General features: G+C 38.7%; 1 protein-coding gene and 1 long non-coding RNA gene across 5 annotated transcripts; one reads left to right on the top strand and one right to left on the bottom strand.

The window, feature by feature from the left end:
• The first annotated feature begins 179 nt into the window (after positions 1 to 179).
• LOC105204781 (katanin p80 WD40 repeat-containing subunit B1) lies at positions 180 to 14,466 on the top strand. 3 transcript variants are annotated; one of them, XM_011173974.3, is made up of 15 exons: positions 180 to 569; positions 1,631 to 1,761; positions 1,960 to 2,304; positions 2,467 to 2,657; positions 2,748 to 2,898; positions 3,276 to 3,439; positions 3,544 to 3,665; positions 3,903 to 3,959; positions 4,309 to 4,855; positions 5,163 to 5,451; positions 5,579 to 5,758; positions 5,828 to 5,904; positions 5,986 to 6,063; positions 10,089 to 10,208; positions 10,606 to 14,466. In XM_011173974.3, the coding sequence occupies exons 1-15, from the start codon at positions 536 to 538 to the stop codon at positions 10,736 to 10,738; spliced, it is 2,619 nt and encodes an 872-aa protein (XP_011172276.2). In that variant the 5' UTR covers positions 180 to 535; the 3' UTR covers positions 10,739 to 14,466. The 3 variants fall into 3 exon arrangements, with proteins under 3 accessions (XP_011172276.2, XP_011172283.2, XP_011172294.2); XM_011173981.3 differs by having other exon boundaries at positions 181 to 569; positions 5,989 to 6,063; XM_011173992.3 differs by lacking the exon at positions 3,903 to 3,959 and having other exon boundaries at positions 181 to 569.
• Positions 8,565 to 10,122, bottom strand: LOC113003630. 2 transcript variants are annotated; one of them, XR_005574374.1, is made up of 3 exons: positions 9,981 to 10,122; positions 9,413 to 9,836; positions 8,565 to 9,101 (listed from the first exon to the last, which is right to left on the bottom strand). It is a non-coding gene; the product is annotated as an uncharacterized LOC113003630 (long non-coding RNA). The 2 variants fall into 2 exon arrangements; XR_003268599.2 differs by having other exon boundaries at positions 9,413 to 10,092.
• Positions 14,467 to 16,505: the final 2,039 nt, after the last annotated feature.

Genomic DNA, 16,505 nt, shown 5'->3' with positions numbered 1-16,505 from the left:
GTTAAGAGGCCTGTCTTATCGACGATTGATAAAATGATTAGCCGCCATCTAACAAGAAGACGTAACGTCAGCTCGCACACACAGACGGACCGTTGGACGTTTGGACAGAGCGCGAGAGGAAGAGAGAGGGACAGATAGTGACAGGTTCATGAGATGAGATACGGGACGGCAGCGCGGAGGAGGTGGCACTGGCAGTTTCTCGAGTGAGAGAGAGGCGATCGTTTTTCGCGGCTCTCACAATAACAGCGTCGCGTTTCATTTTCCACGTTCTCCCCGGCGGGAGAACGGCGACGCGACGTAACGCCACGCGACGACGGCGACGACGACGACACGCGCCGCGGTGCCCGGTCGCGGAAGAAAGAGAGACTCGCGCGTGAGAAGAGAAGAGGCTGTTGCTGTTGCTGTTGCTGTTGGCATAAACATGTTACGTTCGCGCGGCGGCGGCAACGGCAGCGAGAGGAGAACGTACGTCGTGCGCCAACCGGGACCACGGACCGCCGTCGCTGCCAAATAAGTCCGCGCGCGCGGCACGAACATGGCCTCGTCTACGAGGAGGTCCTGGAAGCTCCGTAAGATTTCGTTCATCAGAAAAAAAATGGGTGTCCTGGTGCGCGCGCGCGCGCGCTCATTCGTTCGTTCGTTCGTTCGTTCGCTCGCGCCGTGCGAGCTCTCCCACGTTCTCTCACGCTCTCTCTCCCCCCACCCCTGTGTTCTTTATCTCTTTCTGTTCTCCTCCTACGCGACGAGAATCCTGCTTTTCCACGAGATCCCCGCGGGTAAACAGTCTCTGTTTACTTGCCCACTTAGGCCGCTACCTCGCGGTTTCTTCCAATTATGGTTACATCTGGCACAACCTGGAATTTGTCCCGCGGCGAGAATGAGAAGTCATTCTCCCACGGTGACGGAATCTGCTTTATAACGGACGACGTATCTCCACCTGCCTTTACGAATGAACAATTCATACACGTTGAAGGAATGACGATTCTATATTTTAACAGTGCGCAGGAGGGTGCTGAATAATTGAGACTTATTGACGAAAATGAGCTCCTGCAAATCTGTGTCCACTGTAATTCCTCAATGAACGAACAACTTTCTGTTTATATTCTTCCCCAAAATAACATTTTCCAATTGTAACCATAATTCATTATGACATTTAGTCTAAAAAGGAAACTTGCTGGAAGAGTAGAGATCGACATTTATTTAATCTGTGTCCTTGACAGAAAACTGTCTGTAGTTTTACAAATATTTTTCAGAAACCAAACTGATCAACTTCACTGAAATCAAGAGTAGGAAAAATTAATGAGAAATTATATATATATATATTATATATTATTTTCTATATAATAGAATTAAGAAAGTTACAATCAGTTTGGCTTTCAAGAGGCTCAGACAATTCTTGTTTGTTGAGTAAATAGGTCAAGTTTTTTCTCTAATGCAAATAGAAAATTACATAATCCTCATGTTCATAAATAAATTGACAAAAATGATCCATTTAATTGTATTAATGCGATTCAAGAGATGCAATTAAGAGATAACATCTTTTGCATTGCATTTCTTGCAGTATATTTGAATAAGTCAGCACGCATGTGAAATGAATGTGAAATGTATGCTCTTTTTTTTTCTGGCACAGAGGAATTTGCCGCCCATACGCCAAACGTCAATTGCTTGGCGTTGGGCCACAAGTCGGGTCGTGTCCTGGTCACTGGCGGTGATGATAAAAAGGTGAACCTATGGGCCGTTGGCAAGCAGAATTGTATTATGGTAATTGTCGCACAATAGTTTCATTATCTTTGTCAAATTCAACATTAAATGCAGATGATTTACAGCAAATATTTGTCTCTGTAGATTTTTTCAATTTTATATTAAAATTTTTCTATTTTAATCACTAAGTTATACCTCTTGATTATTGTTATTAAATTCAAATTTGTTAAAATTATAATTCATGTGTCTTTTTTTTAGAGCCTGAGTGGCCACACTACTCCCATAGAATGCGTACGCTTCGGTCAAACGGAAGACCTTGTATGCGCCGGTTCGCAGACGGGCGCGCTGAAAATTTGGGACCTGGAGCATGCCAAACTAGCGCGCACGTTGACAGGACACAAATCCGGGATACGTTGTATGGACTTCCATCCTTATGGGGAGCTGCTGGCATCTGGTAGTTTGGACACGGCGATCAAATTATGGGATATCCGTAGAAAGGGCTGCATTTTTACATACAAAGGGCATAACAAGACTGTAAATAGCTTAAAGTTTAGTCCTGATGGACAGTGGATTGCCAGTGCTGGTGAGGAGGGAATGGTCAAGGTGAGTCATTTTCTCGTAGAAATATATAAATATATTTTTATCTTGTCTTATCGTTACCGTTAAGTCTTCTTATCTTGTATTGCGCGATTTTTAATTCTTTGTATTATTATTACAATATGTGTGAAACAGAAAACGTTGACCTTTATGTTATTTTCAAATTAGCTGTGGGACCTAAAGGCTGGTAGACAACTAAGGGAATTTTCAGAACACAGAGGGCCGGCAACGACCGTCGAGTTCCATCCGCACGAATTCTTATTAGCCAGCGGTAGCGCGGACCGAACGGTCCATTTCTGGGACTTGGAGTCGTTTCAGCTCGTATCTTCCACGGAACAAAGTCATTCTTCGGCCATCCGGTGAGTGACAATAGTAATAATTCTACAACAGATATCACCCGATCATCACACTAGTTTTTGTTATTGATACGCCGGTTGTTGTTGTTTCAGGTGCCTGTACTTTAGTCAAGGCGGAGAATGCTTATTTGCCGGTAGCCACGACGTTTTAAAGGTTTATGGCTGGGAACCGGGCAGGACCCTGGATACGATACCGACCGGTTGGGGAAAAGTCCAGGATATAGCCGTAGCTCAAAATCAATTGGTAAGATAAGACATTAGCGATTTCGAACTTGATACATATAATGTCGCCCTTTTTGTCGACACTAATGATTTTAGTTGGAAAAAATTCTTGAAAATTTTGAAAAAAAAAAGATTAAAAAAAATTTTTTTTTTTTAACATAATGCCATTTTTATGATCTTCTACATTAATGATTGTAAAATTGTTTTCACATTTAAGAGTTATAATAAATATTTGATCATAAAGTTCGTTGTCACTATCACAGTCGTATTTTTTTCGTCAATTTTATTTTTCCGAAAAATTAACACTAGCATAGTCATCTTTTTTTATATTTTTTCTGATTTCTCTTTGATTTTATTTTTCTGAAAAATTAAGAATACTAATCAAGACAAAACTTTCAGATCGGCGCGAGTCTTCATACCGCGAATGTCCTCCTGTACGTGTGCGATTTGAAAAAAATTGCTCCGCTGGGAGGAATATCTGCTGTGAGTTCGCCGTTTAGTCACGGAAATTCCCTGAGAAAGAGCTTCTCCAGGGAACGACCAATCGGGTTGAAAAAACATACGTGAGTCTTTCCTCTTGAACAAAGTTTAATTTTAAAGCCAGATTTTTTACATTATCATCTATCGCTGTAACACGTATTTGTACGCATGTACAATGTGTATGCAGATTGGATGTACGAACGATAGAGGAGGCGGACAAATCCGGCACTGATCCGGAGGATGAGGCCACCTACGCGGTTATACCCAACGTAACCGATTACAGGGACATATTTCAACCGAGCAGGGCGTGTAAGTAATTTGTCACATCCGTCTTTTAATATGTTATTGTTCACCGAGTGTATGTGTGTGTATATGTGTGTGTGTATGTATGTGTTCATATGCGCGACAAAAATTCCAGTCTAACATCTAATCTAATCCCTCACGATCATCCAGCGAACACACACGATAAATGTCAAACACTGTTTAAATGCGAATGCAAACGCTGTATAGTTTGTGAATGAGCATGCCATGCATGATATGTTGCAGTGTCTCGCACACCACCTCCCGAACCTCCTGAGGCTTTCCAGGAGCCTCACGATGTAGGTGAGTCTCAATAACCTTTGCACGATTTGTATTTTACTAAATTATGATAAGTTCCGAAACAAGATTTTTACTACAACGTCATTAATATAAGACATTCGATCGGAATCTTGTTTTAATGCATGCTAGAATACAAACTTCAAGAAGATTGAATAATATAGACAATGTTTTTTTTATTTATATATTTAATTTGTACATAATTACCTCTGATATTTTTCATTCGACGGGGCAAAATTTATTTTAGCTTGTCTTTTGAGCGATCACAATTATCATGCTTTTAAGAGATCTTTAAGTAATTTTTCTTAGAAAAAAAGAACGAATATCATTGATATATACTGTCAATCTATCTTAGATCCAGCGCAGCCACAAATACTGCAAAATCTCTCTACCTCAGTGTCGAACCTGAACACGATGGAGCGCGAGGAGGTGCCATCGTTGCCATCTCCCTCTTCGCCGTCCCCGCCGTCAGTGCCCGCGGTGTCTCTGACGAAGCCAGTGCCGGTACGCGTTCAGCCAATTAAGTCCTCACCACCGGTGCAGAGAAACTCAATCACGTCGACGAGTCAGATCAGGGCGAATCTGCAAGCGAACAACGGGCTGAATCAACGAGGGTCCAAGAATTTTGCGTCGATACCGCCGTTGCGGCAAAACATTACGCCGTTTCCGGGGAAGAGGGTGGTAGCCACTAATGAACATACGGCGCCGGCGCCACCCTTAGGACCACAAAGGTCGAATTCGACTCTAACACCGCGTGTCGCACCGATGGCCGCGGTGATCCCCGTGATGGACGACGGCAAGCTGAAGAACAGAGTACCCAGCCCGGATTCCCCGAAGCACTACCTAAAGAGGCAGAGCAGCAGGGACGGCGAACAAGGATACGAAAGCGACTACCCTGTACAGTAAGTGCCTAGATTGTGTGATAATAATGAAAGTGAAGACATGTTCCCTATAAATATATAAATATGTAAAATATTTATCACGTAAATATCACTAAGTATATAAGTAAATAAAAATGAATAAAAAAGTTTTTCCTTTTTTGATAAAACGTAATGTTTTTATTTTTCAAATTGTAATCTTGATGAAAAAATAATTTTTTAATTACAAATATATTCATGATGCTTATAAAATTAATTATTTTAAGATTGAGTTAATTATATTAGAAAAACGTAATGATTATTTGATTTTAACATGATTTCTTTGTTGCAGAATTAATATAAAACACAGTCCTTCGGATCCTGCGCTGAATAGGCCGAATACGGCGCAGTCGAGGTCGACATCGCTCAATCGAAATTTCGCTACCCCAACCGCATTGTCGGCGCGCAACGCTTCCACGACCACGAGGAAACTACCTAATAAAGCTCAGATTTCACCGAATCCCAAGGTCGACATACGCGTCGCGCAGATAAGGACCAACGTCGAGGATGCGGAGAAAGAGGAATTGGTACCTATGAGCGCCGATAAGCCTTATGGCTTGGACGTGGAAAATTTCTTACCGGTAAAGCAATCCTTTCACTTAAAAATTTGTGCAAATATAACAAAATTAATAATAAATTCTCTATTTTATATTTGTATAACGAGTAGGAAAGTTCTTGAGTTTTAATTCCTCTGTTTATGTTTTACAGCACAGTTATACCGGTTCCACGGCTCTGGGTTATCCCCAGATGGGCGTGCTGACGGAAATGTCGGAAGCCGAGGTGTTGAACAGTATGATGCGCAGCCATGACTCGATGATGGCGGTACTTAAAAGTCGGCATCGCTCATTACAGATAATATATTCCCTCTGGCACAATAAGGATATGAAGGTAGTCATCTATCTGATCCGGCGTAGAAACACGTATAAAGAGAATGATGTAACGTAATATTGATTTCAGGCTGCGGTGGAATCTGCAGTCGCGATGAACGACTTGGCGGTCATCGTGGATCTTCTGGGTATTCTCATATTAAAACCGTATGTAGTCTTACCGACCCGACATAATTTTAATTAACAAGGCGTATATTTAGTTTTATAATTGTTTTTTATTACTGTTAGCAGAACGATGTGGAACTTGGACCTGTGCAATTCCTTATTGGGTCCTATTAGCGATCTCTTTCAGAGTAAATACGAAATGTAAGTAGGAAATATTCTGGTTTAGATTTTTTTTTTTACTAATACTTTCTAAGAAATATACCGATATCCTCAAACAAATCTGTCGCATTACAATAAACGACAGATAGTAATTATTTTGCAAATGACTTTTATCGCTATTTTAAACATAATCTGATCTGTTTCTTTTGTTGGGATATTTCTTTCAAACTCCGTGTTTTCAAATCGATTCGCTTCACAATTAGGGTCGCATTTGCATTCCTGTTCGGATTGCAACGCGCGTCCACGCGCTTCATTGTCGCATCACGCGTATATATTTAGCGATGACACTGTGAATATTCATCACTCTTCGCGGCACGCTTTGCATCTATTATCGTGTAAGATTACTTCACCTTCAATGGCGAAATGCCGCGCGCGGCATTTGTATTGGAAAATGGAGACAACCCTTCCGAGAGGGGTTTCTCTGTCGCATCCCCCTCCCCCCTCCCCATATTCTAACGGGGATGATGCGAGGTTCGCTGGGCCGCACTATGGGAATGGCTAATTTGCTAAAGTGGGGAAACCCGAAGCGAACGTTAGGGCGGTGCACAAATTAGCCGAGACAATAGGAGATAGCGGCAGATGCAAATGCGACGAGACGCGCGCGAATCCTTCCTGTCGTTCGCTCTGAGTCGTATTGTTCGCGACGCGAATTGAAATCTGAAGTGCTGCCACGATCGCATATGCCGGCGCGACGCGATGACAGTGGACAGACAGGGCCGAGTGTCATCTTCAACGTCAAACGGTCGCCATCGATCGAAACTTGTCAAGAATTAGAGGCACGTTTTGCGTTGAAGAATAACGCAGAATAAAAATCGGATGAATAAGTCTAAAAAAGAAAAATTTTTCTAAAATTTTAAGAAAGAAATGGACTTTGAATCTAGAACATTTTGAGAAGTCTAAATTTGTAGATTTTGGAAAATTAGTTGAACTAGAAAGATCGAAGCAGCTGCTTTCTCTCTCTTTTTTTGTGGTAACTTTGTATACCGAGAGATCGCTACTGAAAAGGAACAAATTGAATTTTATTGTACCTATGTTTAATAAAGTTAGACATTTTATTTGAGAGATAAAGTTTTAGATTACCGTTACATTCCATAACTGCAAATTTAAACGGTTTCTCGTCAGATACGCGCCACTTCCTGACTGTTCGGCTATAAATCCGAGAGGGGGGAGGAACGGAGCTTGTCTTTTTATGTCCGTTTGACGTTCGAAAGTGGGCGATTAACCGACTGCCCTCAGTTCCAAGCTGTTACTCTGTCGTGACGAGAAACGACTGTTTCCTTCCGCGTTTTATTGTGGACTGCCATTATTCACCCTCACGTCCTTTATTCTTTGCGCACGTGTTACCTTACAAGAATCTGCCCTCGTATAACTCGATAATGATCCATGATCACTCTCACATGAATTTTAGAAGCCCTAATTATAACTCGGTCTTGCGTTCAATTTTTGCCAAAATATTTTACGTAAAAAAAAAGCATTAGATTCTCATTTGTCTGTTAAAATGTTACAACAAATTATTTTGCTCTGATTAGTTTTACATGTTTGTTTATAATATATTTTTAAAATTCATTGCAATATATCACTGGATTTTTATTATATTTTATTATTAGCACGCAGTAGTATTTGTCACAAATTTTTATTTTGTAATCAGAAAAATTGACGTTATTTTATTTTGCTATTTTCAATTTTCTATATCTGCAATCTCGGTTAAATCGAGCCGGAAATCATTTTGATATGGATTTAACGATTAATTAGTTGTATCGAGCAGTAGATCGGTCGTGCAACTTTCGACGAACTTGTAAGGGTTACCCTTCTTTTTTCTATTCGAACTTTCTGTCCAATACGTATTACAGCACACGTGGAGTAATGTTTAATTTATCTCATTTTATGCATTTATTACACTGACAAAAAGTTTTTTCCGCTCAGATTTATTATTAAATTATTATTAAAAAAATATTTATTTAAAAATAAAAACAGTTGTTTTAGTGTATATAAATTAACAGCTGTTTAGTTTCAGTACTTTTTTTATTATCGACTTGTATATCCATACTAATTGATGCGATTTGAATTTTTTTTGATAATTTTTAATATTATGTCTGATAGAGTTTGAAATTTGTAACACGTTGTTTTAAAAAATGTTTTATAATTTCTATTTTGCATACACACTTTTATACTTTAAGAAGCAAGACTTTTTTGACAGTTTTGTTTTTAAAAATATTGCTTTAATTAGACCACTCGTGTCGATTGCCTGGAGTAATTTCAGTGAACCGGTTAATATAGCAGTTGTGTATGTATTTAATACCATGAAAAGTGAATTCAAACTAATTATCCGCCGCTGAGCAGCTGTCGTTCACAATCGTCGACTTATAATAGCGAGACCGTCGAGCCATTTGCTGGTACCTGCCACATACTATTCGGAAATTATATAATTAGCTTATATTTATAAATTAAGTCTTTGGCATTTACTTTGACATTAAGCTTATTAATTTAGTTTTTTTATTCAGTTTTTTTTACAATTATTTCACTGCTTAATTTAACATTGAACATTAAAAAATGATTTTAGCTACCTAATTACTTTCCATCTAATTATCGTTTAGAAATAATCAACTTAAAAAACTCTTATTTTTAAATAAAAATATTTCTGTTAATTATATAGTAGTACATGATATTATCTTATATGATTATACTCTGATTTCGCAATCGGATGGGTCATAAAATCGACGACGCGGACAAATATACACATCTCGGACGACTTATTATGTAGTGGCGGTTTGCATACAGTTCGCTCGTCATTTTCACGGCTCATTCGTCGCGGCCTTTCGTCCTGGACCCGGTGCCTCGTGAGAAAAAAAAAAGAGATCGTCGGCCAGAATGTCTAGACGCGTGTCACATGTCAGGGGAGGGTTCGCGCCCCGCCCGATCGTTTTCCAATTTTGCGATCGCTTCTCGCACCCCACTCTGTTCCCCCTTTACCGTCTATCTCCTTCCCCATAGATCTGATTTTGGAAAGAAAAGCACTTTTCCTGTCGCGAAACGTTATTATTTATTAGATTATAGAAAGATAGATTAAATAAAATAAAGAATCAAATTAGAAAAATAAGGAATAAGAAAAGAGAATTTATTTTAATGTTTATTACGCATGCTAGTGATTAAATAAAGATAGAAATAAATCAAATATTAATTAACTTGCGAAGTTTAAATCAATCAGACAGCTTGAAACTATTTCTCTATTTTATTTTGTAGAAAAAGAACAGTTTTAATTTTTTTTTAATTATCTTTAACGATATTTTAATTATATCTAAATGAATTAATTATTATCTAAAATAACTATTACCTAATCATTTTAGTTGTGATATATCCACGCTTTTTCTCAAAGATTACGACTCGACTATTCTCACATCGATTTCATATTTTGTTACAAGTCGTATAAAATTCGTATCGCCACGACCGGTGCATGGTGCATTACACGGGGTGTTGTCGATCGGCGTCGCGCGCGCTGCATTCATGAGGCCGTTTGCGATTCGTCTCGCCGATTCGAACGGGAGCTCGAACCCTTTATCGCCCGTCCGTCCGAAAGCGAGAGCGTGCTGAATCGTGTAGGCAAGCCTTCCGTGCCTTTCGTTATTTATTGGCGTCGTTAACGGGCCTAATAATGCTCGTTTTACCAAACGGACCAGGCGTGACCGGGGGCCAGTGTTACGAGACGGCCTCCCATCCTCATTCCACAATTGTTTTTATCCTGGACGCTCGAGCCATTCCTAGACAAACGTGTTATAAATTACATGATGGAAACCCGCTTTATTTATTTCTCAATTAAAGTAGCTAAATTACTTTACATGTAATTAGTAGTTAATTTATTGTCTAATTTATATTTCTCAGTTTATTTTAAAGATGAATTTTACCATTTTTACGTTATCTTCAATCTGCTTTGTACATATGTATTTAGGCTGTAATCTGAATGATATATGTACTTGTTACATTAATTGTTGGCAAAATTGGATTTGTTTCAGGTATATAACGGTAGCTTGCTCGGCACTGAGACTTATCCTTCGTAATTTTGCCCCGGTGATAAAATCCAACGTGGAGGCACCTCTTCACACGATCGGTGTCGACGTGTCGCGAGAGGAACGGTGAGTTCTCACATTGTATTTAAATATCTTTGTTCGAACTTTACGCCATTGTTTTTATTAGCGACTTTCAATTTATTAAATTATCCATTTATCTTATTGATGTATTTATTATGGTAGATTACACACAAATAAACTTTATAATTTGAATTTTCTGAATATCTTTCTAGATTAGAAACTGAGGTGTCAAATATTGCTTGATTTTATTCGAATCCTTAGTTATTCTCTCAGACGCGTAAATGTCGGAAATTTTATTAGCAATAAAGAATATTAAGTGTTTATCGTGCTGTGCTAATAATACTAGAAAAGCAAGATAATATTTTCTGGCATGACGTAACATTTTATCTTGTCGCTCCATCGATGGAAACCTCACGAGCCATTTCTCTCCTTCTCTTTCTAGGTACCACAAGTGCCTTTCCTGCTATGAGAAGCTCACGGCGATACGGGCGGTTCTGCTGAAGAAACAGTCGACGCCCGGCAAACTCGGCGCCTCGTTCCGCGAACTGGCAGTGCTCATCAGGAGCCTCGAGTGACCTCGAAAGCGGTGTCGTCTGAGACCCTCGTGAATTTGACCGCCAGTATTGTCGTCGATCGGACGACCATCGGTTTCCTCTCGACAATCGGCTTAGCAACGGCGAAACGAGGACCGCGTTGTGCCTGTTAAACGGAACCGAAACAAAACTCCGTTGAGGAGTAGCAACAAGATTACGGTCCGCCATCGAGGAAGTGTCCGTGAAAACATGTTCCTGCTGTTGCTGTCGCCTTCTTCCATCGTTCTCGATCGATTCGCTTGCCGATCGTCTCCTCCTCGTCATTGTTCCCCGCAGTCGCGCATCGATTCTCAGAGAAAGCGAACAAAAAAATTGCAAAAGACGTTTGTTATTTAGTCGGACTAGTCGTGCGATTTGTCATTATTGATAGAGAAAAAAGAAAGATAAGAAGCGTCGGCGAAGGCAAAGAAAGGAAGAAATCTATATGAAGAAAAGTGTGCGGAGTTAAATGACAGGCGGGTGAAAGCGAGGAAGGATTGTCGCCAAACATATCTAATATTATACTGAAACATCAGGATTAAACATCGATTTTATCTGTCTTAAAAAACGCGTAGATCTCTAAAGGATTTTAGAACTTTTTCTTCTTGATTTTTTAGAAATTAAAATTGTCAATTAAATTGTTTTTTGGGGAAATCTAGAAATATATTCTTGTTATTAATGTGAAATTTTTAAAACATAAGAGTACATATCGCAGTTTTTAAAGAACTATTTAAATTGAATAGAATGATTCACGAGAGGAAAGTATGCAAATTAAACTCGCTTTTTCTATTTAAAGTACTCGTATCTCTACGCGTGTCAATTAAAGATTTTTAATTTTATAAACAAAACAGTAACGAAATAAGAATAAGAAATGGATTCGCCAAATCCCGATGCATCAGTATATCGATTTCCGATTCGCGTGGAAATTAGCCGGGGAACGTTCCGAGTGAGCGTCGATTCGTTCGCGCAGCACAAAATAAAGTCTCGCTGAACGATGTTTTGCGCCCTTCTTGCCAGAGATTACACACCTATTGGAAGTTTCAACTCAAGGTTGAATCGGCCTCAAGGTCCAAGGAGACGATGAGCGCGACGACGATTGATACGATTCAGCGAATAAAACGAAGTGTAACATAGTGTATAACACACTTTCCTTAGTGTACGAAAGAAACTGTATTTTTCCAAGAGGTATTTGCGTCTGTTTACTAATAAAACAAGCCTAACGTAAGCGTAGATACCCCACGGAGACAAAGTCGTAAGATGTGATAGGTGGTGAGATGCGAAAGAGCCTAAACGAGAGCTTGTACGCGCTTGTAAAGGACGGGAAAAGGGTTGGGAATTGGAACGGGAAAAGCGCCTGTCGACAAACGATTAGTTTTTTTTATATTCACGTTTAAATTATTCTTTTTACAATAGCGCGGGTGGATCGTGAACTGTATTTGCGTTTCGACGTTTGCGATTATCTAATATTTCACAGAACTAAATATAAAAATGTTGTTAATGAAGCGTCGGTGCGGTGTTGCTATTATATAAGCGCCATAAAGGTGCTTTTTTTTAAAGATTTCCGAACAATTTTTTATACTCTATTTTTGTCGCCGAATGAACGTTTTAATTCGCACGCGGAAAGTACGACGGAGCGAAGTGAATACACCCTGGAGACAATAGACGCAAGATATTTGTCTCTTCGTATTTTACATTTTCGTGTTTCGCGACATGATTAACAGGCAGTGACTGTGCAAAGAGATCAAACCAGTATTAATTTAAGCGTTGCACTGATTAACGTGTTGTAACGTTAAGGGAAGAGCAATCTATATTTTCATATTTCATGCAACAAAAGTCGGATCAAGTATTATCCGAAACAGTATTTATCGCGGAAGTATTTTTTATACAGAATTTATCATATTTTTGCGCATTTTTTAGCGCCCAGCTGTGGCTCTCGTATATAATTCTGGGTCTTTACTGCCTAACGTACATGAGAGAATCCACTTCGCGAAATATTTTTGGAATTCAAATTGCGACGAGAGGAATGAAACATTGCTGCCTTTTAATCTCGTCGCGATAACATTTTCCGTATATCACGACTTTTTATAATCCGCTCTTGGAAGTTTATAATATTCCTCTGTGTTATGGTGATCATGTTATGCGAGTTGCAGTAATATAGGTGATCAATTGGAAAAGATTGAGAAGGTAACTGCAGCTAGGAACCCTCTTCGCATTCATGTTTTTCGTGTTTTTTTTTTTTATCGTCGTCAGAATAGTTCATTTTTTACTGCTGACTTTATGTGTTTAATTTAAAATATTTAAATCCGTTAATTAAGTCACGTCTTCTGTTAATCGAGTCGATCGTTCAACTTTCCCTTCCAACGAGAGGCGATCCTAATATCGCAACCAATGAAGAGGATTATTTATTATATAGATCGCAATATTGTGCGCAGCGAGACTCACATTCACGTTCTCTCGTCCTCGAGGAAAAGAGAACACATGCGCGTTGTTGTCACGAGAATGAGACGGCGGAAGCGGTGCCCCAAGAGATATAGATATTACAACTTTCGACACATTGCCTCGAAGTATTATGTAATAAAGCGTACAACTCTTTCGTTAATTTTACGTCTCACGTGTTCTTTCTTTTTTTTTCTTTTTTGTACAGCGCGTCGTCTACCACATGCCCCCGCAACAATACTCTTTCGCGTTAGGAAAAAGAAAAAAACATTTCCATTAGAAATCCATAAAAAAATTGATGACCACGTTAAAGAGAATAAAATCATTTCGATTTGTTCGTGACGCTAGAATACATTAGAGAAATATAATGCACAAAAAGCAGAAATCAAAGGGAACGGACGGAATTTTCGAGATGGAGACACAACGAGAATTATTTATAAGATTTGGTGGGAAATCCACTATTTTCCACGGAAGCGGAAAACTTTGACGGCAAGAGCCGTGAAAGGTGATTTGTTTTCTATTTTTATACGGGTATAAATTCTCATTGTATTCATCCTCTCGAATACTTTTGCATTGTCCTCGGGTTGCGAGAATCACTTTGCACTTTGCTTAATGCCATCTAATAGCACTCTTAGCACGGATAGACTTTTCGCGAATTGCAGTCTGCCAAGCGTCTTTTCGCGGAATGAGGGCGAGGGAAGAGGAGCTCAAGCCTCCAGCCGGAGGGCCTAAAAAAACGGTCGCCTTCGAAACGGGGGTAAGAAAATTTACGAGGATACTCGTCTGTTCCGTCCAACTTATTTTTGTAAGGGAGAAGGAGAGTGTGAGAAGAATAAAAATATGAGAGAGAAAGAGAGAATGCATCCCGTGTGCGTGTGCTCTTCGAATGCTCCTGTATAAACTTATCGTCCTTTAACTTATCGCTCCGATCGGCTACGCTCACGCACGTTGCCGATTTTAGCTTAAGCTTACGCTCATACGTTGCGTGATATCGATCGTGATCCACGATCTCGAGCGTGTAACTTCGCTCCGAGTTGCGCCAACAGTTGTCGTTTGTCACACCCGACGTATCAATACAATCCCGAGCGTGGAACTTGCGTCTCGCAAACTCCGGCCCGCCGTCGAACCATCTTACATGTTACTTTTACTAGATAACAAATTTTATTACTGTTTTACCCGATACACATTAGTCTACTGCGCGTTATCGCTGTTTTATTTTAACATTCTCGATTTTTATTTGCGCCGATTGTGTTATTTAAACGGGAATATAATAATAAATTGTGTTATTTATTCTATCCTTTTGTGTCTTTTTTTTTTCTTTTCTTCATATATTTCCTCCATCATTTTGGATACGGCGAGTGTTCGTCGTATCACGTTATAGAGTTATTCAGAATGCAAATTAAATGTGATAACTTTGATTGATGTTACATCCGCGAGGTATGAGCGTCGGCTGTTACATCATTTAAAAAATATATATTTCGTCTATTTTATGACTAAAGCTGACACTTTCATAGCAATCTATACATATGTATCACTATATTAAGAATTGTATATAATATATTTATATAAATATTAATAGAATTATTCATATTGTGCACAATTCTTAATATAAATATAACTTTGGGAAGCGACTTTAAGCAATGGACGATCAATTTTTATATCGATATTGTAAGTATATACTTTTATCGGGATTCTATTTTGTATTTTGTGCGCAATTGACTATAGCAATCGTTGCAGACACTTGTAATCGTTCGTTCTCTATTATTTACGTAAAGAATGTGGGATCTTCGTTTTCACGTTGCAGGGACGAATGCAACTTGTTCTTCGCTCTTAGTATTAACGAGTACATTTTTCGCTCGATGTGGGACGAACACTTCGCAATTGTAAATATCCTTCAAATTGAAAAGCACGCGAGAAGAAAGATTATACTGTAAAGGGAGTTCTTTGATCAGTTTCGCTGTATATGTTTGTTCGTTCTAATTTCATCCAGCAAGATTCGCTTCAATGTGTAGGATATATTGTGTATATATTAGTATATATAATGAAACTCTGTTCGTAACTGAGCGGTTTAATTGGCCTGGACGAGGTCGTTATTAATTATCGCGCGATGGATAAAGGGAGATTGTCCCAGGAGGAGGACGATACGTCGAACCTCGCACACAACTGCCTTAATAATTATCCCGGAGCCTCCTTTTCACACGTGCCGATTTGCGTGTTAATCAATTTTAGCTGTTAAGTCCGTCATCCTGTTCGCAGCAGTGTACACGCGTTAATTGCAATAATAATACTCTTTGACAAAAGTTCGCGTTCACCTGTTTTGCCCCTTGTCTCCCCAGTAAAAGCGGAAATGGATTGAAAATTTTTAATTCATTTTAATACAATTAAATACTTTTTGGATTAAAAGACGGCAATTAAATCATTTCAAACTTATATCATGGATTACAATGGATTGGATGATCAGCGAAAACTACTTTTAGATTGAAAAATCACTTTGTTTCAATTCCTTTTCATGAATTAAAATGGATTACGCGTGCCGCATAACTTATTTGAATTGAAAAAAATAGAAATCCTATAATTTCAATCTCACTTCATGAATTAAAATTGATTCGAGGAATTCTTGAACTTTAATTGGATAAAAATGGATTTGTGTGTGGTCATTGTCGAATCCAAAAATTTTTGCTTTTTTGAATCTACTTCTATCTATTTTAAATATTTTGAATCCATTTCCGCTTGCTGGGCCCCTAGTTTTTGAAACTTTTTAACAAAAGAAAAGTGAAAAGGTTTCTTCTTCTAACGTATCGAGTGACAATCTTGTTAGCGTCGTTCTTCGGATTATTATGGTTATCTACCAACGATTTTTTTTTTGTGTATCAAAGAAGTCGATAATCCAATCTCATCCATCAACGCCAACACTTTTTTTTACCGCGTTTGCTTATCCCGTAAAAAAAGCAACGAGATCGGACTATCTGTATTTGCATCTGTGCCGCCTTTTAAAGCTCGATTTTTGCGAATCAATCTTGCTGCTTCCCGCAGTTGCGAACGTGGCAATTGCAAGGCACAAAATATACCCTCTACATAACTCTCTTTGTCAAAAAACTCTTGCAAAAAGCTAAGAATTAAATAAAAATTAAATTAAAGCAAAACCGCTTCTTAATAGAATTAATTCTTATAAATATATCTTTTGATTTATTCGTACAATTTTCTCAAAATGTATTTAGATATAATAATTCATATATGTATAATAAATTAAGCAATTTAATATAAGAAATAAAACTAAAAGATCTTAAAAAATAAAAATAAAAGAAATAAAAAAAGGCGATGCGACTACTGGTTG

Source organism: Solenopsis invicta, chromosome 3 (genome assembly GCF_016802725.1).
Source record: "Solenopsis invicta isolate M01_SB chromosome 3, UNIL_Sinv_3.0, whole genome shotgun sequence".
In the NCBI taxonomy this organism is placed as follows: domain Eukaryota; kingdom Metazoa; phylum Arthropoda; class Insecta; order Hymenoptera; family Formicidae; genus Solenopsis; species Solenopsis invicta.
Note: the sequence above shows the minus strand (reverse complement) of the source record. Positions and strands in the feature narration are given on the sequence as shown.

Excerpts from the sequence above, each read along its gene's own strand:
- LOC105204781 (XM_011173974.3), top strand. The coding sequence starts at position 536 with ATGGCCTCGTCTACGAGGAGGTCCTGGAAGCTCC. Across the intron at positions 1,762-1,959 it reads GCAAGCAGAATTGTATTATG|AGCCTGAGTGGCCACACTAC; the intron begins GTAATTGTCGCA and ends TCTTTTTTTTAG. Across the intron at positions 5,452-5,578 it reads ACGTGGAAAATTTCTTACCG|CACAGTTATACCGGTTCCAC; the intron begins GTAAAGCAATCC and ends TATGTTTTACAG.